General features: G+C 46.7%; 1 protein-coding gene across 1 annotated transcript; it reads right to left on the minus strand.

Annotated features, from left to right (window-relative positions):
• Window positions 1–954: 954 nt before the first annotated feature.
• On the minus strand, window positions 955–20,238 carry LOC143000431 (dynein axonemal heavy chain 3-like). Its single transcript, XM_076149741.1, has 60 exons — window positions 20,167–20,238; window positions 19,867–20,087; window positions 19,457–19,574; window positions 19,165–19,357; window positions 18,824–19,019; window positions 18,615–18,740; window positions 17,891–18,068; window positions 17,600–17,779; window positions 17,354–17,484; window positions 17,156–17,261; window positions 16,881–17,059; window positions 16,617–16,801; window positions 16,391–16,514; window positions 16,137–16,284; window positions 15,878–16,022; window positions 15,549–15,760; window positions 15,352–15,443; window positions 15,117–15,231; window positions 14,882–14,998; window positions 14,523–14,702; window positions 14,297–14,433; window positions 13,995–14,196; window positions 13,810–13,902; window positions 13,582–13,692; window positions 13,345–13,459; window positions 13,040–13,238; window positions 12,806–12,914; window positions 12,607–12,720; window positions 12,323–12,499; window positions 12,144–12,235; window positions 11,818–12,037; window positions 11,586–11,720; window positions 11,381–11,492; window positions 11,036–11,277; window positions 10,600–10,700; window positions 10,397–10,502; window positions 10,167–10,296; window positions 9,848–10,084; window positions 9,567–9,670; window positions 9,193–9,487; window positions 8,917–9,093; window positions 8,709–8,832; window positions 8,461–8,617; window positions 8,222–8,365; window positions 7,309–7,972; window positions 7,045–7,210; window positions 6,711–6,927; window positions 6,407–6,589; window positions 6,125–6,323; window positions 5,525–6,038; window positions 3,755–5,382; window positions 3,346–3,571; window positions 3,011–3,255; window positions 2,801–2,917; window positions 2,496–2,653; window positions 2,197–2,364; window positions 1,960–2,102; window positions 1,649–1,853; window positions 1,399–1,536; window positions 955–1,308 (listed from the first exon to the last, which is right to left on the minus strand). Exons 1-60 carry the CDS (start codon window positions 20,236–20,238, stop codon window positions 955–957), a joined length of 11,976 nt encoding a protein of 3,991 aa, XP_076005856.1.
• Window positions 20,239–21,585: the final 1,347 nt, after the last annotated feature.

Consider the following 21,585-nt stretch of genomic DNA (forward strand, 5'->3'; position numbering starts at 1 on the left):
TTAACCTTTAACCTTTAATCTAGGAGCGTGGCGCCTCCTGCGGTTCATCACATCTCCAACCCTCATTCAGGATTGTTTTCTATCCGTGTTTCTGTCACTTGTTATATTTTAAGATGTCACTTGACTCGAAATATGTTTAAATTCAATTTATTTCGTAATTTCAAAATTCTCTTCCTAACATTTTTGCCTCATTCTCTGCTGGATTTGTCAGCGCTTGGTTCCCCAAACAGCCTCAAAGTCAAGAGGACTGAGTGTGGATGCGACTATGACATGAATACAGAACATGCAGAGTCATAACCTTATGAATATGGATACTTTTTTTTTTTTAACTCTTTAAAGGTATATGACAGAGACAGAGACTGATCAGACCCGTTGGAATCTTTTTGCATCCTCTATTTACTCAGACTCCCGAGCTTCAGTCGGCTCTTGGTTTCAGTTGCAGTTCCTTTACATATTTATTTGCATGACCAACAAACAAATTTCACTTCATAAGCGGTGAAATTAAGGTTTCGATTTTCTATATGTATATGATTTTGACTCATTCACTACAGGTGTATTTTGTATTTCTTATTCAAATGCATTGTAATACAATTATGTAATGGGCTCAGGATCGTTTACATTCAGCTAGCGCCACCAAATGGCAACATAAAGTACTTAAAGTTAAACTGTGGCTGGAACTTGTAGTGAATCAATCCGCCACTAGATGGAAGCAAATCCTCTATAATGGCTCATGAACTCTGGTGGAGCTCTGTTTTAGTCTGGTAAACAAATAGCTGCTTTAATGACTCTTTAAGACAAACCGAAGAAATGCATCATCCTCATGCAGTCACATTTGTTTATTACTTATGCGTGCAATGTACAGCCAATTATCTTCAACCAATCAGAGAGCTATATTGATGAGCATCTATTTTATTTCTGGGTAATAAACACAAATACATGACTTTAGCTATTATCTTAATCATTGAGCTGGGAGAGGCAGGCCACCCCGCGGTTAATCCAGTGTTTTTGTGGATTTTCTGAGGGCAGCTCGATGTTCATGACATAGTTGGTGGAGTGTCCCGTGGTGGACAAGGTCCCTCTCCGAGCGCTGGTTTTGTAAACGGGACACACGTAAATGTTTTCATGCTTAAACTTGGACATTTCACCGGGCACCAGCTTGATGATGGGCAAAGTGTCAAACAGGATCTTTGGGAGGGATTCTCCGATGGCCATCCTCTCCCTGTCCCAGCGCGCCCCCTCAAGGAAAAGACCCTTGATATAAGCCCCGTCCTCCGGCTTCTCCTCTATATTGTTCTCGTGTTTAGTTACCTGAAAAGCAAAGGAAAATATGAATATCAGAACTCTAAAAAGGTACACGTAAGCAAACACGCACAGAGGTACAAAATGTCCGCCACGTACGTCAAATTCAAAGCCGATGTAGTCGATGGGGACTTTGTACTTCCTGGCAAAATTCTGAGACACCCCTGTGAGAAACGACTGAGTGAAGTAGAAGCCAGAGACCCAGAAGACTACAGGCGGGCCGACATCGATCCAGTCCTGTCAGAACACACATCACAGCACATACAGTTATTCTGGTACTCAGAACAAATTGATTTGGAGGTAAATACTTAAGAACATGATTGCTTATGTTCCACCTTCCACTTCTTACTTGAAGGAACTGCAGCCTGGCTAAGAGATCCGTCACGTAGCTCCCTAGTGGCTTGAGGGAGGGGTAGGACTTGGATGCCCACATAGCGGGCACCTTACCCACCAGCATGCTGTTGTAGACGTCCTCCAGCTCATTGGACATCACGATCAGACCCTTTATAGCCTTGCGTATGTTCACCAAGCTGACACGGACCACCGGTGTGAGTCTGGCAAGGAGGGGGAGAGGGGGAGGGGGAGGGGGAAGGGGGGGAACAAATGTGATGAAGTAATAGTTGCACAGTACGTTAGGCCGGTGGTTATTAATATTGTTACCTGTTGAAGCGGATGACTTCCTGTCTCAAAACTGTATTCATAGAGTCCTCATACAAGACCGGGTATTTCACCATTATCTCTTCGACGTCAAAGTCTTCCGGGAGCTTTGACAAGATATCCTCCGCGAGCTCATCTACCACTTCCTACGACACGCACAGAAGAAGAACATGGCGCTTGCATGAAAGCATCAAAATATGATTCTAAGGCTTCTACGCTTCTAAGGCCCCGCAAACAAACCTGAGGGGATTTAGCCCCGCCTCCAGACTGCCTGGGCAGAGTGAGCAGCACTCCATCCAGCAGCTGATTGGTCTCTTGATTATCCTTGGTGATGTCGGCGTTGCTATGAAGCCCAAACACGCACGGGTCTGCAGCGATGGGGAGACTCCGAATGTAGTCCACAAAGTTCTGGAGCCAAACAGAAAAAGGGGAATTGTAGGTTTACTTGTCATTAAAGCGAGTTGACTGATGACGCTGTGATGTAACGTGACGAGCGATAACAGTGGATATGAGGGTGTTTACAGAGGCCGTAACAGTACCTGATGGGCTCCGGGAGCAGGGACAGCGTACAGATCTCCCTCGCACAGCAGGTAGCGCTCCTGCTCCACTAAGTCCCGACTGTAGAAGATGGACAGCAGAGACAGGAGCAGACGGCGGTCTTTGTCGTCTGTCACCCTGCCGCCGTAGTTGCACTCACCTGAGGACAGAGGACAGAATAGGATCGCCCAAAACAGAATTACGGGAGAAAATGAGTGACGCTTCATTATTATTTTCATCCCTTAAGACCCTCAAAGGACCCAAATGAAATTGTCTTAAGATTCAGGGGAACATTTGTGTAATGAACCTGTAAGATAGTTGAGGGCCTCAAATGGAACCTCCTCATATTCATCCAAGAACATCTGGATCTGTCTCATACTGATCCTCAGGTCAGACTCATTAAACTCATAGGGGATATTCCAGCCTGACGACGACGACAGAATCCAGAAAAAAAGGTTTAGTTACACACATGGGGGCAACATAGAAGATGAGACACCAAATTCATTCGAAGTCTCACCCAGAGGACCGAAGTTCCTCCTCTCCTGCACGAGCGCGTGGAAGAAGGTGAGGCCGAACAGGAGCTTCTGCCAGACAACCGGCTTCTTGGAGCTTTCAAAGAACTCGGGGTCAGATATGGGGTCACTCAAGTAGGAGCGCAGCAGGTTGGCTCTTATTCCTTTGGGAGGCTCGTTGGTCATCTTCACCCCGTTCTGCAGGATGCTGGCTGGGAACTTATCCGACGGGTAACTGGTTAACCACAACCTAAGGAGGGGGATGGGAGCACAGATTCTTAATGGTGTCCATGCTGATGGAAGGAAGAGTCTCAAGAGTGTTGTTTCTTGAATGTGTTACCTAAAAGTGGGGTGTGTGTTCTCCGGTATGATGGTTTCCTCACAGATCCTCTCCAGTGCCGGCATCCAGCTGGTGGCCAGATGGCAGTTCTGCAGCACCACCCAGGTGCCGTCTTTGAGAGCGGTGTCGATCATCACGGCTGCGATGGGCCCCTGTCCCTGCCCGAGCGAGATGGTTTGGGTCTTACCTCCCCCCATTTTGTTGTCATCGGCAAACCTAAGCAGACCTGAAGGAAAATTGTAAGTACTTTGTTAAAGCCCTGAAGGGAAAATGTCTTAGTTCTTTACAGTCAAATAAGTTAGAAACAGGGTAATGTCGGCTTTGTTTCTCTCTTTGATGAAACAAACTCATTGATGGATGTAAATGTGCCCTGAGCTCTTCAACAGGAAGTGCGTTTCTGATTTCCCACCTGCAGTTGGATCAGATCCTGGTGACAACACAAAGATGAGAGGAGAGCAGCAGTTGGAGTCGTTGTAACTCTTCCCCAGGTCAAAGGTGGGCGGCTCGATGTACGACTGTCCCATGTTATCCACTATGAACGTCTGTACCGCCGGGACCAGTTTATCCGGCCTCAGGCACCGGATCAGGACCAAGCGATCCATCCCCTTCACTGCCCCCCACTCGTCAGGCAGCGTCTCTTCCTGTGGCCTCCCCGAGTCGTAGACCTTCTTCCAGTCCGAGATGTTGCTTTGGACGTGCAGATAGAACCCGTTCAAGTTGGGAAGGTCAGAAGACCTCACGATCTCAGACCAAGACTTGGTGGAGAGCCAGGCGGGGGCAGGGTTCTCGTAAGGGTTATCCAAAGCGATGCCGCCCGTGAGGAGGAAGCGCCACACTTGGTCGTCCACCAGGTCTTTGCCCTGCATGATGCCTATGGTGAGCAACAGTGAGAAGAGCAGCTTATCCTTTTCAAAAAGAGATCTGCACACGTTGTTGTAGATGCCCATGGTGAAGTGCTCGACAATGTTCTTGCTCCTCACCAGCACATCATCGCTCATTTCGCTATTGGCGATAGAAAACAGGTAGAGGTTGATGAACCAGGTCAGAGAGTACTGGTACATGGGATCGATGTTGACAAGTTCGGAGATGCAGAAGAACAAGATGGAGGAGTCCTCAGCCACAGGACGGTAGCCAGTGCGAGTATCGTCGATCTCTTTCTCAGTGATACTGGCGATTTTCTGCTTCTCTGAGATGTCCTCAGAAAGAATCTTGGAGTTGGACAAGATCTCAATAGCTGTCTCATCCTCCAAGATGTCCCCCTCTGAGGTGGACAGCACACGCAGGATCTCATCCTCAATCTCCTTGAGCTGCTTGTTGTTTTTGGCGCTCTCCACGATGAGTTCGTTTTTCTTCTCCTCCAGCTCGGGTTTCTCCTTGGCTGCTACGATGCCCAACAGCTGGTCCTGTAAGCCCTGAGGAGTGATCATGAAATTCAGCAGGCAGACTTTGACAGCCACTTCCGGGAGGTAGTGAGGATTCCTCAGCCCGGTAGTCATGTAGAGCAAAAATCCTTGACAATATTCCACAATGTTCTCTCCCAGTTTGATGTATTCCACCCCGCCCTGTCTGAAGGTCTGCTTCAGCAACACGGGCTCCAGCACTGCGTCAAGCTCCTCTGCAATGTTCTCCAGGAGGACTGGGTATCCAAACTGGATGGAAGTCTCTAAAGTTCTCATGTAGCTTTCGTCTGTCAATTTGATGATGCTGAGCTTATTCGCCTTCTCCATGTTCTTGATCCACTTGTTGGCTTGGCCTTGAGGGTCGATCATTAGGGGCCAACGACGGGAATTGAACACAATTATACCATTGTCAGTGGAGAAAGAGTCTACGGGAAGACCGGCGATCTGCCACGCCCTGATGGCCACCTGGTTCCCCAGAGTGTTGCTCAGGGTGAAGTCATCAGAACAGGGGATCTTCTTGTCTTGGCAGAGTTTGTGCCACTTTATCTGGCACTCCACACGATAGTCCACTGTAAATGCCCCGAGGTAAGAAACCGTCCCAGAGGAGAGGAGTATGTCACCTGTCAGGTTGGTGTATCTGCAAGGGAAACACAGAATATTCAAAGGCATCCAAGTAAGAAAGGTGATGGAGGAGAAGAAGGAGAAGGAGAAGGAGAAGAAGAAGAAGAAGAAGAAGAAGAACAAGAACAAGAACAAGAACAAGAACAAGAAGAACGTACCTGACTAATAGTTGTTCAGCAGCCTCTGTCCACCTGTCCTTCTCTCCACCCAGTCCTCCAATCAGCTTCTCAGCCCTTTCTAGCTTCTGAGAGCACAATTCAATTTTGGCCTCCAGCCCCGATTTCTCGTCAATCGCGGCTTGCAAATTGTCCTTGAGGGTTTGTACTCTGTCCATGACGGTTTTCAGCTCTGCTCTCTTCACCACCAACATTTCCATCTGCACCGCCAGCTCAGATTCGGCCCCCTTTAGCTTCTCCTTCTTGGGGGCCACCACTTTGGCCACACGCTCGTACACCTCCATGGCCCGCACCCACTTGCAGAGGCCCTCACAAGCGGAGGAGACGTTCTTGATGATGGAGGGATGGAAGTCTGGGTTGTCAATAAACTTCTCTCGGATTTTCTTGATGCTGGAGCCGGGGATGTTGTCTTTGTCATAGGCCTTAAGGCTTTCCAGAAATCTCAAGTCTGCCAAGAGCTTCTTAGAGGGACCCCAGTAGTCCTCAACCATTTTACCTGAGACACAAATATGTACAAGTTACACTATTATACTTTTTGTGTACAATCAACATTGATGGTTCCTTTTAAACCTCTGAGCTTACCTGAACCCTTAGGATCAGGTTTTCTCTCTGGTTTGATTGACTTCATGATGCAGATGGCCTCCATGACCAGTTTGACTAGACCTGGGGGGTTCTGCATGGATTTAACAACTGTAATGTCTGAGGGTTTCAGTGTGTCCAGGGCTGACAGTGCAGCATCCAGTGCGGGCATCGCCTCTGCCAGGTCCCCCTCACACTCTTCCTGAGAGGCAAAAACAGCGTAGAGGACAATCAGAATCACAGGCAAACAAGTCAAAGCAAAGAACAGTTTGTAGGGTGTGATACCTTTATGGCTTGAGATGCAGCTGCTGCATCATTGGCCACTTTCTCATCAGCGGAGACGAGTTCTTTTTTGGCGTCCACTTCCACTGTTTCCAGCTCCATCTGAGCCATCATCTTATCCGTCTCAGCTGATTTCTCGATGAGCACTGGCTGGAAGGCTGTTATCTCCTCCTGCATCACCGACACCTGTGGATACAGTTTGTAAGAAGACGACCACCCAAGCATTAGTGCATTGTTCATTCAGACACAGCCACGAGGTTCCGTCTCTTGACGTTAGGAGATGTTTGGCCTGTCGATGTCACATAACCTGAGCTGCGGCATTCTCCAGTTTTTCCAGACCGATGATGTAGCGGTTCCTCGCTAAGTCCACCTCATTTCTCTTGACGTTCAGTAGACTCTTGAAGGTGAGGATGAGTTCAAGGTAGGAGGTGGGGGTGACATAGTTGTGTCTCCTTAGTGTGGTGAAATAATTCTCTGACATGTCACTGACACTTGTTTGGAAGGTCTTGCACAACTCCACAACCCTGAGATCACATAAAACAGAAGCAATATATAGAAAATCAAGGCATGACACAAAGGATTATTGGACACTATGACACAAAATAACACACAACACTACTGTGCACTCTCTTCCTCCTTACTGAAATCTGATGTCACTCTCCATCTCCACATCCTCTAAAAACTTCTGAGCCACCATTTCCAAAGCATCCTTTGGCCAAGCATGGAACCAGTCAATGGTGCAGCAGTTGATAAGGGAGGGAAACATCCTCAGTCGGTTCCTGAATGCATCACCGATGGGACTCATGGCTGTTGAATGAAAAACAATCAATGTTTATATAGAAACCATACGTTGTGAATAACCACAAAAGAATCTTAATCTGAAGAAGACAATCAAAGATACGAACCGAGCACGATGTGAAGGTTGGCCTTGACACGGTCGATGAAGAAGTTGTACATGGACAGCGGAGTGGGATCGATTTTTTTGCACTCAAGCTGGGCAACGGTCTGCATTTTCTCAATGATGTCAGCACGTTCATCATTAGGGAAGATATTAGGCACATCCCCGGTGTTCAGCAGCATGCTCATGTCCTCCACCATGGACTCCGTCTTAATTTGGCTGTCATTTAAGAGGAACACCAGGCACTTGCCCTCAGTGCCGGCTTTAAGCATCACCCGCTTTACGTCGTCACGCCAGTCTGACATGCTATAGCTCTTGGTCAGTTCAATCTGGAACAGAACGTAATCGTTGATGTAGGCGGCTATCTTAGTGGCACTCTGGCGCCCTGAGCCACCGATGCCCACCAGCAAAAGGTGACCGTTGTCTTGTTTCAGGACGCGGCAGATGCGGGAAATGTGTTCAACGGCAAAATTGAACATCACAAGGGACATGGGTGCCTTGCTGCAGTTGTTGTAGTCCTCCAGGTAGAACTCCATTACGCCTCGCAACGCAGACATGTCTGTGATCTCATTGTAGGCCTTGTCACCACCAGGGTTTTCATAGTCACCAAAGAACAAGTTACGGATGTGTTCGTCCACTACCTTTCCATCTGGGGTCAGATGCTCCAGGATCTGGGAGAAAAGAAGACAGGATTAACCCCAGGGGCATCGACTCTTAACGCTGCCGCCTCCAGAACCAGAGTTTTATTGTTTGAAGAAAAAAATATATGACTGCAATGTTGTTAACCAGCTAAGATGAAAGTCCGAACATGATCTTTGGCCTTTACTGAAAAAGTGTGTGTGTGTGTGTGTGTGTGTGTGTGTGTGTGTGTGTGTGTGTGTGTGTGTGTGTGTGTGTGTGTGTGTGTGTACTGTAGTTACCTGATCAATAGTCTTCTCAAAGTAGTCTGAAGTTCTTGCAGTCACAATATTGAAGAATTTATCCTTGTCCGCTTGCTCAATGAGGCGATCAGAGAAAACGCGGTAGACCTCATGAATCCACAGACGGATCAGTTTGTCGCCCTCCTGACATGAATGATAATCACACATACTCATCAACATCAATACCGTACATTGGGCGCTGGTGAATCATATATCCCACTGCTCTTTCCACTTTTTACCTTTAAGTGTGTGTTGGGAGCCAGAAGTACACCTCGTATCACTCGAGCAAAGTCCCTCAGGTTGAAGATGTAATGGGACTTAGTTGGCGTGGGAAGAAAGATGTCCATGGCATCGTTATAGACAGCCATGGTGGCCTGGACCATGATCTTGCCTAGCCTAGGGTGTGTAAGACAAAACAAGTTCCCCTGACGAAAAGAACGTAAACTCCCCGACTGTATCGCCTTCAAAGACGTATTTGTCAAATTACCTGGTGAAACTGCTGTCAAACCCAGTCTTGAAGTGCCAGTCAGTAATGGAGCAGAATATCTTGGTCAGTGTTTCCTCATCAAAGGAATCGATTGAGATGATGTTCAAGTGGCGTGTGAAGCGGCCTGGCATTTCAAACATTTTGTTATTTACAATATACATCATACATATCAAGATATCACCAGTAAGTCGAGTTTCTTTTGAAGTACCTGTAAGGTCACTCCTTGCGCCACCAGGAGGCGCCATTGCTGACATAAACAGCACATCCTCTATGTTCAATCTGGAGGTGTCCTTGTCATACCAGTGGTGGTGGTCCAGCAATTGCCTCAGCAGCTCAATGGGGGGCTGGGCGCCATAGATCTCCTTAGCTGGCATGTTCATATCATCTATGCAGGACAGACAATAAACACCAACGTGTTTGTGAAAGGTACACAATTATGAGCCACAACCCATGAGTATGAGAGCGTAGTTTACACAGATCTTACCGACATAGAGGACACACTTCTTTCCAGGTGGGGGTCCAAACATTCCCTTCCTTCTGCGGTCCAGCTTGGCCATGATGATGTCTTGGGTCTGATTGGCTGAGGTCCGGGCTGAGAAGTTAAGGATGTTTGGTGTGTACTTCTCCTTGGGGAGTTTAACTAAGAAGCTGTTGTTGATGAGAGACTTCCCTGTGCCAGTGGGCCCCACGAACAGCATGGGGATCTCATGGCTCAGGTAAGTTTTGAGGAAGAACAGCTGACGCGCAGTCTCTAAGGTGGAGATGATGAGGTCTGACACCTGGGAACAAAAGGGGGGGAAAAGCGTGATTGAGGACCATCCGTGTTGGCTAAATAAACCTGTCAATCAACCCACTCACTTTAGCTTTGTCGGGGATTGCAGCAGACGCGGCATCGATGCTATCAGTCCATACCCTCCACTCTCCAGCTTCCTTCTTGTCAAAGTAGTAGTCATAAACGACGCCTGCAAAACAGGAAGTAGTAATTTAAATCTCTCAGCTGTGTCATGCTGGTTTAGGACTCTTGACTACGATCAGGCTCTGATTGGATAACCAAATGTCTCGGGTCTCAAGATCAGGTCGGGTTGAAAACGTTCAAGCCCCAATTCAAGCTCAAATATACATTGTTATTAACTGATCACCTCTCTTAGGGAAAAGATTGTTCTTGTCGAGTGTGACGATCTTCGGACGAGGGTTCTCAGCGTCCGTGCCCGTGATGAGATTGCGAAAGAAGACGTCAAACTTCTTCCGACCGTCCCCGTTGATGGTTCCGCCCACAGTCCACACTACAGCAAATAGGAACAGGCCTTGTAGCCACAGAGTGATCTTCTTGCCGGACAACCCCTCTTGATTATTTGTTCCTGAGGCAGCAATTTCATCTGTATCCAAAGAAGAATATTCAACACTCGCAATCATGTCAAGTAATTATTTGATTAATAATGAATGTCCTTCTTCACTGACCCATCAGGCAGGTGTACAGCCTCATCATACTGTAGGCCAAGTGGGTGGGAGATGTCGGCACCACAAACAAACACTCCTGGTTGATAAAGTTCAAACACGGCTGAATGAGCCAGTCAAACAAAGTCTTTACCTATGGGACATAAGAGCAAACAAGCATATACGTACATTGACGAACCACAACTTGAGGGCATTAAAGTGATGCTGAAATGAGCCTGAATTTCTAATCTCACCAACTTTCTTTGTTCTTTGTCCAGAGTTGCAGGCAGAGTGTCCATGTAAGAGTCTCTGAGAGGAAGCCAACCCAGCTGCTGCGGCTCCATGTAGATCATACCGCACCTTCAGGGAAGAAGGTTGCACTCAGTGAACCAAGTTGAAGCGAGTTGTTGTTGTTGTTGTTGTTGTAATCCCCTCAAATTGACGCCAAGTCGCCTACCTGCTGACAGTAGCCGGTGAGGCTTGTTCCAGGTCGGCGGGTTCAAAGATCAGACTCATTCTGGAACTCATCTGGATGATCTCACCGCTCATCAGGCAAAGCTTGAAACAAACCAGATATCAGCAGAGGGCAACAGAGAGGAACCGTCATTCGTCTCATTTCTTTCATTTACAGAACCCCAGAATGTTTGACCCTGATACATAGATTGCTTTTAATAATCTGTGGTATGTATTCTGTTTCAATAAATACACCCATGCTGGTTTCAAAAGGCAGAAATAGAAGAATAGAATACAATACAATAGAAGAGAAGAGAAGAGAAGAGAAGAGAAGAGAAGAGAAGAGAAGGGAAGAGAAGAGAAGAGAAGAGAAATGTCATCCCGTCACTATTATACACTGTGTTGTAACTCCTGAGTTTCTGTGTGGTAACCTGGAGTACCTTCTTGTTATCATCCAGCACAGTGTTCATGTTCTCAATCCAGACAGCATCGACGGGCCCATCAAATAAGATCCACTGGCGATTCTCCGAGGTAGACGACGCCTGCTCCTTGAAGGCGGTGGCCAGGACACCGTCTGACCACTCCTGGCTGACTGGATCTGACTGACCGTACAGCTGGCCCATAGTGATGGCCTTGGGGTTGATGATGCGGTAGTTGACCGCCGTCTCATTCATCAGGTCAGCTTATAGGGAAGAAGAGAGCACAGAGCTTTATGCTAATCAGAAACAAAACCACATCTCTCACTGTAGTTCATCGCCTATGAATGAATAATTGAAGACGTTTACCTTTACGAAGGGCTCCAAGGGCAGCAGCGAGGACCTGATAGGCTGAGGTCTTTCCCCCTAGAGGCTCTCCTATTATCATGAAGCCGTGACGGATCAACATCATCTCGTAAATCTATACACAATGACACAGGTTGAATTCCTAAATCGTGATGGATTTCGCCTTGAGTGAATATTTTGACTGGATATCTTTAATAATTTTTAATACCTGGATGATTTTGCCAATGAACCACGGGACAGGCTGGAGTTTGAACTTAGCAATGTTGTCTCTGAGAGCCTTGAATAGATCATCGTAGTCTTGTTCGGGAAGGACAACTCCAGGGAATAAATCTGAGATGATGCCCTGTGGGGAACAAGAGAGACAGCTGCAGTGAACAAGCGGGAAAGACACAGGAAACAAATAAGTAGGTCAAATTGAGGGACGGTCCCGCGTTTGTCACCTCGAACAATGGAACATCCTGGGCGAGGAACTTAGCCAAGTTGACGTCCATCAGCGCCCTGAGCAACAGCACGCTCTCGTTCTCCACGGGGTACTTCTGCTTCAGGTTTTGCGCCGCAGTCAGCACAGACTTGACAGCTCTCATACCGTAGTCATAGTGGTGCTGGGAGGACAGCTGCTCCGAGCACAGCCGGTAGGTGGCCACAATCTTCTGGGCCAGACTGTCGGGTCAACACGGGACGAGAGGCTTTACTTATGTACACGGGCAAGAACAATGTTTATCTAACTACTCAAGCTGAATCTGAGCCTGAGGTTATTTCCATGTACCTGCGAGAGTCAATGAAGCCAAACGAGTACAGAGAGATCTCACTGATGAGGCCGTAGTCTGGTACCATCATGGCCACTGAACGGAAAAGAGCCTACAAGACAAGACGAACACTTCTCCATCAGATTCTGGTCCGTTGGGGGATGTCTATTTATATATGATTTCTTTTACAGTGGTGCACCTTCAGGTTGTCAGGGAGCTCCGCCCTGCCGGCGTAACCGGGGTTCATGGTGATGAACACATTGCAGGTCGGGTTGAGACGCAGCTCTGTTCCCTCAAACAAGAATGTCACCATATCTCTGGCGATGGCCTGTTGTATGCTGAGGATCTGCTGAGCCACCACGGAGAGTACCTCCACCTGTGACACACACACACACACACACGCGCACTCACACAGTTGGCACAAAAGCGTCACTGTGGCCCATCTAGAGAGTAACTTATCGGGTAACTAAAAGCATCGCTCACCTCAATGCGGTTGAACTCATCAAAGCAGGCCCACGCTCCAGACTGAGCCAGACCTTTGAAGAACTTACTCATGGCTTTGTAGTCCAGACCATCAGAGCAGTTGAATACCACACACTGGGACAAAACAAATAGCTGCTTGAATGCCTGATTAAGAAGAACAATTAAACGCTCTGGAAATGCAGGCTTGGGTCGCTGTTACCTGTTTAGCCAAGGCCTTAGCCAGATCCTTTGTGGTCTCAGTCTTGCCAGTTCCTGCAGGACCCTCAGGAGCTCCACCCAAGTTCAATTTCAAAGCCCCCATCAGAGTCCTGGTGTAGCACATATTGATTATACTGACTGAAATGATCAAGCAGCTTCAAAACATCATCATCATCATGTGCTAATGCTCCGAATCCTAGTTTCCAGCCGTACTTCTCTTCTCTGGTTGACGTACCTGTAGCAGCGATCGGTCAGCGGCGTGATGACAAGTCGATCGGAGTTTCCCAGATATTCGTAGCCGTACTTCAAGGAGGTCGTGATCATGCGTATCATCACCTCTCCGCCCTCCCAGAAGTAACGCAGCTGAGACGTCCAGTCAAAGTCGTTTAGCGAGGAGATGCCAGCATCCGCCAGCTGGGACACAACATCTCGAGCTACGGGAGGGGAATACAACCATTTTTGTCAAGAATTCCTAATCGGGACGCGGCGGCAGTCGAGGCCGAGGAGATTCTTATAACTGTTAAGGATTTGGACAATTACCATGAACGTCGATGACGGTTAGAGCACCCAGAGTCTTCCGTGCGCTGTCGGGCAGTTTGCTACGTACCAACTCCACAATGTCAGCGATCTGAGCATTACACTTATCCAAATAGGCCTGCGAGTGGAAACGGATAAACAAATGTTAGAACACAGGTTATGCAGTGAAATGATTAGGCATTATATCTTGTTTTGAGTGGGAATCTATAGAATATGGCGTGGGAGCGTGTGAAGACTGACAGGAAGGGTGTTGGATTCAATGGATTCAGACACTTCACTCGTCCAAAAGATGGAGGAAGCACAAATGACAACTTGGCCGGGCCATTGCAACACCCACTTATTCCTGGGCAACTACAGGAAGACATGAAGAGACAAGAACACACACATCATTTACACATGTGAAGCCACTGACAGGAGGATTTGTGTTGGTATAGTTTTTCTGTATGAGGATAACAAAACAGTGAATACCTCTACATACTGAGCCACTCCTTGTTGGATGACGTCCCGCACACTAGCGAGCATAATGGACTCCACCTGCAGCAGCCACTTCTCCACCATCCCCTAAAGGCAACAGTCACCCACATTGGTGTTTTAAGATCTAAGTATAAGCACACGAACGTCCACAGCTCAGGTTTGTGTTGTCTGATCCGTACCATGGCTTTGGCGGGATCGAGCTTCTCTGTGAACGGCACGACCTCCTTCTCTGAGCTGATCATACCCACGATGATCAGGTCCTCTGTGAACTCCAGCTTGGCGATGCCCTCAAAGCACTTTTTGAGGTGAGGTTGCACACACAGGGGGTCCTTGGTCTGGGACAGAATCTCCAGCAGCTCATCGTTTGACAGGAAGAAGAATCTAGAGCGATGAGGAAGACACACAGTAAATTGAAACAACCACAACATCTAGAGAAACTAATATTGACTGCAGACCCTGATGAGTAAATAATCTGAGCCACCTTGCGAAATAAAGCCTCTTCTTCTCCAGGTAGGTGCTGAGGCCTTTCTGGATGTCCTCCAGGTATACGTTGGACTCTTGCAGCCTCCCCAGCATGTTGTGTTGGCCTGTAGCCACTAACACTTGCGTGTCCTTGACCTGGATCAGTGTAGTCACACATATAAGGACATTGAGAACTCTAATCACTCTCTTCAAAAAAACAAGTAAGTGTCGACTGATGACCTCACCGCCTCAGCCACGATATTCTTCCAGTATCCGTCCACAATGCCAAACTTGCGACCCTCCTCGGGCATCTGGGCGATGATGTCCTTAGAGCTGAAGATGGGCTCCAGGTAGAGCCACGTAGCCTGACAAGTCAACATGGAGTCCAAGATGTCCTGCATGCTCTGTAGCTTCTCCTCCCATTCCTGAGGAACAAGCATGGAAACATGTTGGAATGTAACTGATTAGAGAGAGAGAGAGAGAGAGAGAGAGAGAGAGAGAGAGAGAGAGAGAGAGAGAGAGAGAGAGAGAGAGAGAGAGAGAGAGAGAGAGAGAGAGAGAGAGAGAGAGAGAGAGAGAGTGTGTGTGTGTGTGTGAGACTTACCCGACATTCCGCCTCTATTGGCTTAATGAAAGGTGAACCTCGCATGGTCTGTGTCTTAATGATGTGGTCGTCCAGAAGCATTTGGATGTCATCCACTGAACACACAACACTGGTTCCCTAAGATCAAGCACAAAGTGTGTGTGTAACTCATGTAAGTTGATGTCGGTTTTCATTATAGAAGGTACAATGGAAGTGTATTTCATTGTATATGTTGTGTCTGTTTGTGTATTCATACAGTGTCCCTGTATGGAGAGAAAGTGAAATGGAGATCAGCCCATTCGGATTTCATCTTGTCCAGGGCTTTGACCAGAGAGAACTCCTTACTCGCACTCGCTCCGACGTCATCCAACCTAGGGAGGACAAAGACAACACATTGCTGCCATGGGGATGAAACCTCATGCTGCGGGACTGTGATGGTCCCTGTGTATGTGCTCCCACTCCACCTCATACTGTAAAGTCAATGGTCTTACTCGCTAGCGAACCCGCCGATTCCCAATGCCAACATGCTCTTCAAGGAAGTGTTCACTTCTGGGTCAACCTCAAAACCCACAATACCACCAATCTGTACACACAAACACAATATTACAGATTACACAGGGAAACTTTTTCTCAAATTAAAATCCCTTTGTTTTCTTTGCAAAACAGCTGATGTAGGTAAAGAGCCCACCTGGTCCCAGTGGCGCTGTGTCATCCCAGGGTTACTGAGGACGGTCAGCAAGCGTATGTTTTCCTTGAAGCCGTCCGTCATGGCCTTACATGCTTTGGCCACAGATTGAGGCCCAGGAAATTTGTTCATTTCGTTGCCCAGTTTGTGCATATTCTTAAACATCGTCTGCAGCTCATCGGCGATTTCCAAGGCATTCAAAGAGTCAAAACGACCTAGAGGAAAACGACAAAAAGGAAGGAATGCCACTTATATAGAACCGTGGGTCTTGGTTATGCCATTGCGAGCGTCGGCGTGACAGAAATGTTAATGTCTCCATATATGATACCAACCATTCATCCAGATGTCTGACTTCTGGTGGAAGTTGAGTGCTGTGTTCCAGAGGTCGTCGTGCGGCCTCTTCTTCTCCATCAGAGTTTGCAGCATGGGGAACTGCGTCTGCTCTAACTCCAGCAACGTCTGCTCTTTGTTTATATCCTGCAGAAAGAAACAGTGACGCAAAAGAAAGAAATGTGAATGTAAAAGCATTGTTGTCGTGAGGGAAATCAATGTTGTCAGGGAAACATCCTACGAAACTGCACCGTCTCTTACCTCTACATTAGCGATGGCAGCCATCAGCCGGGCAGTGATGTCAGCGAGTATCTGCACATTGATCTCCATCTCACTCATCTTGTCTTTCACATTAAAGGCATCTAATTCCTGGAATATATCCTGCAGCGATTGATCAAATTCCACAATCCTAAAAAAAGGGCAAGAGAAGATTTCAATCACTTCAACTGCTTTCAACGACAAGGACACGCGAGCGAGACAGATCTCCCGTAAGTGAACTGTGTTTCTCCTGTCACCTCTTCTGCAGCTCCTGCTCGGTCACAGTTCTCCTGGTGGCTTGACGGTTCTTGCTTTGGTCGAGCTCGTTTGTGATGAGCCTGGGCCAGTTGACAACAGTGGAGTTCAGCTTAACGTCATCAGCTGGAGATAACAGAAAACCGAAACATTAAGATGGCTTTCTTTAATATAATTATCTGGGCTCATACGGCTGCATTCGAGATTCTAACGCCAGGTTTCACTTACGGGAGAATGTGGCGTAATCCAGAAGGAAGACGAGGCGGTCGGTCGCTTCCTTGATTTCCTGTGTCAGCTGATTAAGCGTCACCTCGCCCGTCTCCTTGAGGAACTCGTCCAGACTCACCAACTCGTCTGTGCTCTGTGGGATTCCTCGAGTGGTCTCAGCAATCCGCTCGTACTGCTCACATATCCTGTCAGAGGGGAGGGAAAGTAGCTTGTAGGTGCCATGGTCATATTATGCAGTAGAAAGGGAAGAGATTCCCCCCTCACCTCTTGTTGTGCTCTCGGTTCTCCTCCACCTCGTACGAGATGATTGTATCTTTCAGTTTTTTAGCGCTTTCACGCAGATTCCTGTTCAGACGGCCAGCGAAGAGGCAAAGCAGGCACAGGGGCACCTTGGCATTCAGTGTGGCAACCTCCATCCACAACTGATTAAACACGTCAATTTTCTGAGGATGAAAGCGACGGGGGAAGGGGGTTCAGTTACAACTCTAGAGTATTATCATTGTAGACAGTGTAGATTGTAGGTGTAAAGCCGTACCTACCACGGTAAATTCTTCTAATGAGTGCTTCTCCTCGAGGAATGTTGTAAGGTCCTGATTTGCTGTGTTGTCCAGTAGACCGGTGTATTGTTCATACATTACCAAATACCTAAACATTGAAAAGGCATATTTCAATTCGTTTAAAGTTGTCAACATCAATTTAAATAATGAAAAAGACATGTGAATGAAGTGTGTCAGTACTTGTCAGGCCCAACAGTATTCTTCTGGTGAATGTCCTTTGCGATGCTGATTAGGTTTGTAACCAGCGGCTCGTCTTTGGTGACCGTGCGCAGGTACACGCTCTTGATATCGGGGAAGACGAAACACTCCACCTGGCCAAAACAACAGTATTCACAGCTGATGCTCATGTGTCTTACATACAACTATAAAACAATCCAAGCGCTGTTCTGTTACATTAGTGGCAGGGAAATAAGGTGCGTTCTGTACCCTGGGGAGCTTCTGAGAGCTCTCGATGACTTCCATAAAGGCGTTGCATATGAGCTCCCAGCATTCCTGTAAAGTGGGGTTAAAGACGATGCCGGACCCCTCCACTTCCAGCTGCACCTGTAGCACTTGAGGCATAACGTACTGCGTCGAATCATACACCTCCCCATAGTCATTACCATCCTGGACGGACACACAACAGGGAAGAAGGTGACAACGCCTTCAGTGAGAGCTGTTTCCATGAATGCATGAAGAATTTGCGGCGATGGCAAAATAAGGAACTCTTCTCCAAACCTTGTGTACGGTGAAGAACTCTAACAGGTCCTCTAATGAATCCCTGACCATGCTCCGAAGCTGCAATGACATCAGAGCTGCCATACAGTTGAAGAACTCGTGGATCCTGGCTGAAGGCACCATGGGCATCCAATGGTCCTTGAAGGTGACAAACAGTGATGCACAGTGTGGCAGCCACCTGAAACACCAAGATGATCATAAATACAAAGGTATCAGGAGGACATGAGGGTTTTGATCACATTCATGTGTCCGGATTGTCTGGATTCTAGGAAAATCTGTTGACTATGACCACGTGTGCATGCTGGATATAGTCACAGAATTTCTGTCTCTAAAGTTTCAAGGCCTATAAAAAACAAAGCCAGACATTATTTCCTACTTCTGAATAATGGTAACTAAGCAAGTGCAAACCTCAAACATGAAAAAGAGCTAACAAAACAATCCAATGGCTCATATTTCAGGCAGGCATGGCGACAACCCTGCTGTGTTGCTATGCATGAGCTAACAGGAGTAACAACAGGTACACAACAGAGGCTGCAACAGAATCCTCAAGTGACTTCTTGAGTGAAGTAGCAACCTGAAAGGCCATGACAAAGTGGACAGGTATGGAACACGAGAGGTCCCCCAGGTTATAAGACCGACAAGGCAAACTGAAGACACACAGCCATAATTAAGTCTGGGCCAGGCTGATGTGTGTAATGGCATTAAGAGACAGGAACACACTCACTCCTTCTCCAGTTCCTCTCTGGTGTTTAGACACTGTCTCTGGATCAGCTGCTCAAACTCAATCGGTGGGAGAGGGAGGTTGGAGGAGAAAAGCTCCTGCAGTTTGATGAACCTTAGTGATGAGAACCTGCACAAAAAGATATATAGTTTATGATCCTTGTAGCCATCTAAGGCAGGCTGGATGTACGGGACAGTATTTTCCAGCATTACCTGTTTACCCATGACGTCTGCAGTTGCACCATGACGTAATTGACGGTAAGCAGATGTTCGCTCAGCCAGGAGTGGGCCTCCTTGTAGCTCGCAGCCCAGGGCACGGGCCCACGGATCACACTCCTGGGAAAGGGCCTGGGGATGCTGGATATGGACAGACGCTCATGCTCCGAAGGATCCATAAGAATGTAGTCCACTGACGAGGAATAAGGAGAGAAACAAAACACATAGGAACAAAAAGGAAATGGAGAAAAGGACAGCAAAAGGGACAATAATGCAAAAGAGTGTCAATAATGCAACGAAGCATGCCGTATTTAATTGATTCAGGCATAGCTTGGTACCTATGCTCTTCTTGAGACTGAAGTCATATTCTTTCTTGACCTCGTCTTGCAGTTTCTCCACCACGTTTTGAACTTCCTTGCTGCTTTCGTCAGAGACAGCCGGCGGCAGCAGCTTCATGATTTTGGTCATCTGCTCTTCTGGCTGAGGGGCCAGCACAGAACTGGGAATAGTGGTGATATAGTACAGATACCTCTGTGTGAGAAAAATCAGATCAACAAATGTATAAACAGGGACACTCCAATGACATTGATGGACAGACGACTAGTTCATTGTTTAATCACCGATACTTGCTTCAAGGTCTCTCTCACTAGGATCCGTCTGACCGGCCCTCAGCTTGTCCTCTTGGCTGTGAATCAGGCCCAGCTGTTGTCGAGGGCTCATCGGCCGGAGTCCACCAATGGCAGGGTCTCTGGGAGAGAGGGATGGTCCAGGTGAGCATCATGAGAGAATAACAATGACACTTTCACCTCAGGTCAATTCATGTATGATGTAAAGATGTTGCTATTAATGTATATTCACGGTTCTGTGGGTGAAGTTTTTTGTCTTCTCTTTGGTGGGCTGGGTGCTAAAAGCTGCGTTAAGATCAGATATCAGTTCTGAAAAGTTGCCACAGCACTCATACAGAGATCACAGTCTGAATTAAAGCAACAATCTAAACTGCTCTTTGCTTGAATACAGAGCAGCAGGTTGATATAAGCGACAGTGAGAGGATACAACGTGCTGCTGAATCCACCAAGGAGTCGAGCGGACTGCGACGTTTGCACTGCAGGTTGGTGATCTTCAGGTGCTGGGCGTTGAGGTTGTAGTTGTTTCCGATGGACTCGGTGGGGGAGCGGAAGTGGCGTAGCTCTTTATAGGGAACTGCCAGAGTCAAGGAGTTCCTCTGGAGGATGGGTGGGTAATCTCCATGCCTTAACAAAGTCTGACAATGACAGAAAAGGTGTCAATATGGAGTAAAAACGTGTGACGCAAGAGCTGATTTATAATCTCAAACCTTATACCTGAGGCATTTCAGTAGCCATTGATTTACGCGTTTCGGGCAGAGGCGGGAGGCGTCCTTTGGGCTGATCCATGTTGTCAGGACGATCATCCTCCATCTGTGGTTGAAAGATGCAACACAAAGTCAACACTCAGCAAGAAACTAAAATTAAACATCATACTGTTAAAGGTTAAAATGGCTCTTTAGAGTACCCAGAACCTGACCAGTGATTTTAGTACGTTTTGTATTCTATCTATCTATCTGCTTAATGCACCTTTAACACAGACTGATATTTTATATAGGAATGTACGTTGATGTAATACTTTCCTTGATTACCTTTGCTGTGTGCCCGGTGCTGCTATAAGGACGTAACAGATTTCGGCGTAAAAACGGAAACTCTCGGTTAATTTATTAATGTTTCTGGCGTCAGGTAGCTATATTGCGAGAGCGCTACTAATGGCGTCAGATCGTTAACGTTGATACTGCTCGCTAAACTAAATGGTTGTTGCGGTATGCAAATTAGAACATAACAACAACAACTTGTGTGAGAGGTCCTAGAATGAGTTTATCTATAGAATTTAAGCTTTGCAGTATCTTTCAGCAAAGAGAAACTGTGTCTGTATAAAGGATTTACATCGATAAACAAATGGATATTTACACGTAAATTTAGATTGAAGTTACCTGCTTCCGTCGTTTCATGTTGGTCCACTTTCTGCCAGGGACTTCTACATATGGGAGAGAAACAAAACAAAAAGATATAAATAACAAAAGCGGAGAAAGGAACGTAAAAAATTGCTCAATCATGTTCCCTGCATTTCATTGATTGCTGAGCGCAGTGACAATGTTTATTACATTTCCGGTCAGGAGCAACACATGTCGGTAGTCCTTGTCAGAAACATTCCCTCGGTTCAGGCATGTTTGGGTTTGTTCCGTGTCAGACTGCGCTGACTTGATGCGGTAAATCAGCTGCGGTAACTACAAACACCTCGTTACTAAGCTACATCACGCAAAATCAGGTCCGACGGGGCTCAGCTCATCTGTCCATAGCAACACACCGCCTGTAGATGGCGATGTTGACCAGTTTACAGCAGCACTCCTACACAAAAAACGAAAAGAAGTAATATGTTTGTATTTTTCAAAGAAATGTTCGAAAAAGAATTTATTATTATTATTTAAATCCATTTAGGTTATCTGTGACAGAAATGAGCGGTAATAAAGAAATGTCTCTGTTATTTATTGGTATCAAAGAATCAGAAATAGACCTGATTTTGAGAAGAAATTGTGACAAACTGAGGAATTAATCAAATGCGTATTTGTGAATATAATTCATACTTTTCTCTTGACATAAATATATGCCAATTCAAATAGTTCTCTCACTAAAAGTATACATTTAAATGTTTTGAAATAAAATAAAAAAGTATATGAATAACTAATGAAACGT

The sequence above is a fragment of the Genypterus blacodes genome, unplaced genomic scaffold, assembly GCF_046128005.1.
Source record: "Genypterus blacodes isolate CSIRO-AG114 ecotype Tasmania unplaced genomic scaffold, CSIRO-AGI_Gbla_v1 ptg000048l_1, whole genome shotgun sequence".
NCBI lineage: Eukaryota > Metazoa > Chordata > Actinopteri > Ophidiiformes > Ophidiidae > Genypterus > Genypterus blacodes.

What these genes read in the sequence shown, in the direction of transcription:
- LOC143000431 (XM_076149741.1), bottom strand. Translation starts at nt 20,238, where the DNA reads ATGGATCAGCCCAAAGGACGCCTCCCGCCTCTGCCCGAAACGCGTAAA. An exon ending in GCACGTTGTATCCTCTCACT is followed by an intron (nt 19,575 to 19,866) that starts GTCGCTTATATC and finishes CCTCTCTCCCAG; the next exon opens with AGACCCTGCCATTGGTGGAC. An exon ending in AGAGAGGAACTGGAGAAGGA is followed by an intron (nt 18,069 to 18,614) that starts GTGAGTGTGTTC and finishes TTGGTGTTTCAG; the next exon opens with GTGGCTGCCACACTGTGCAT.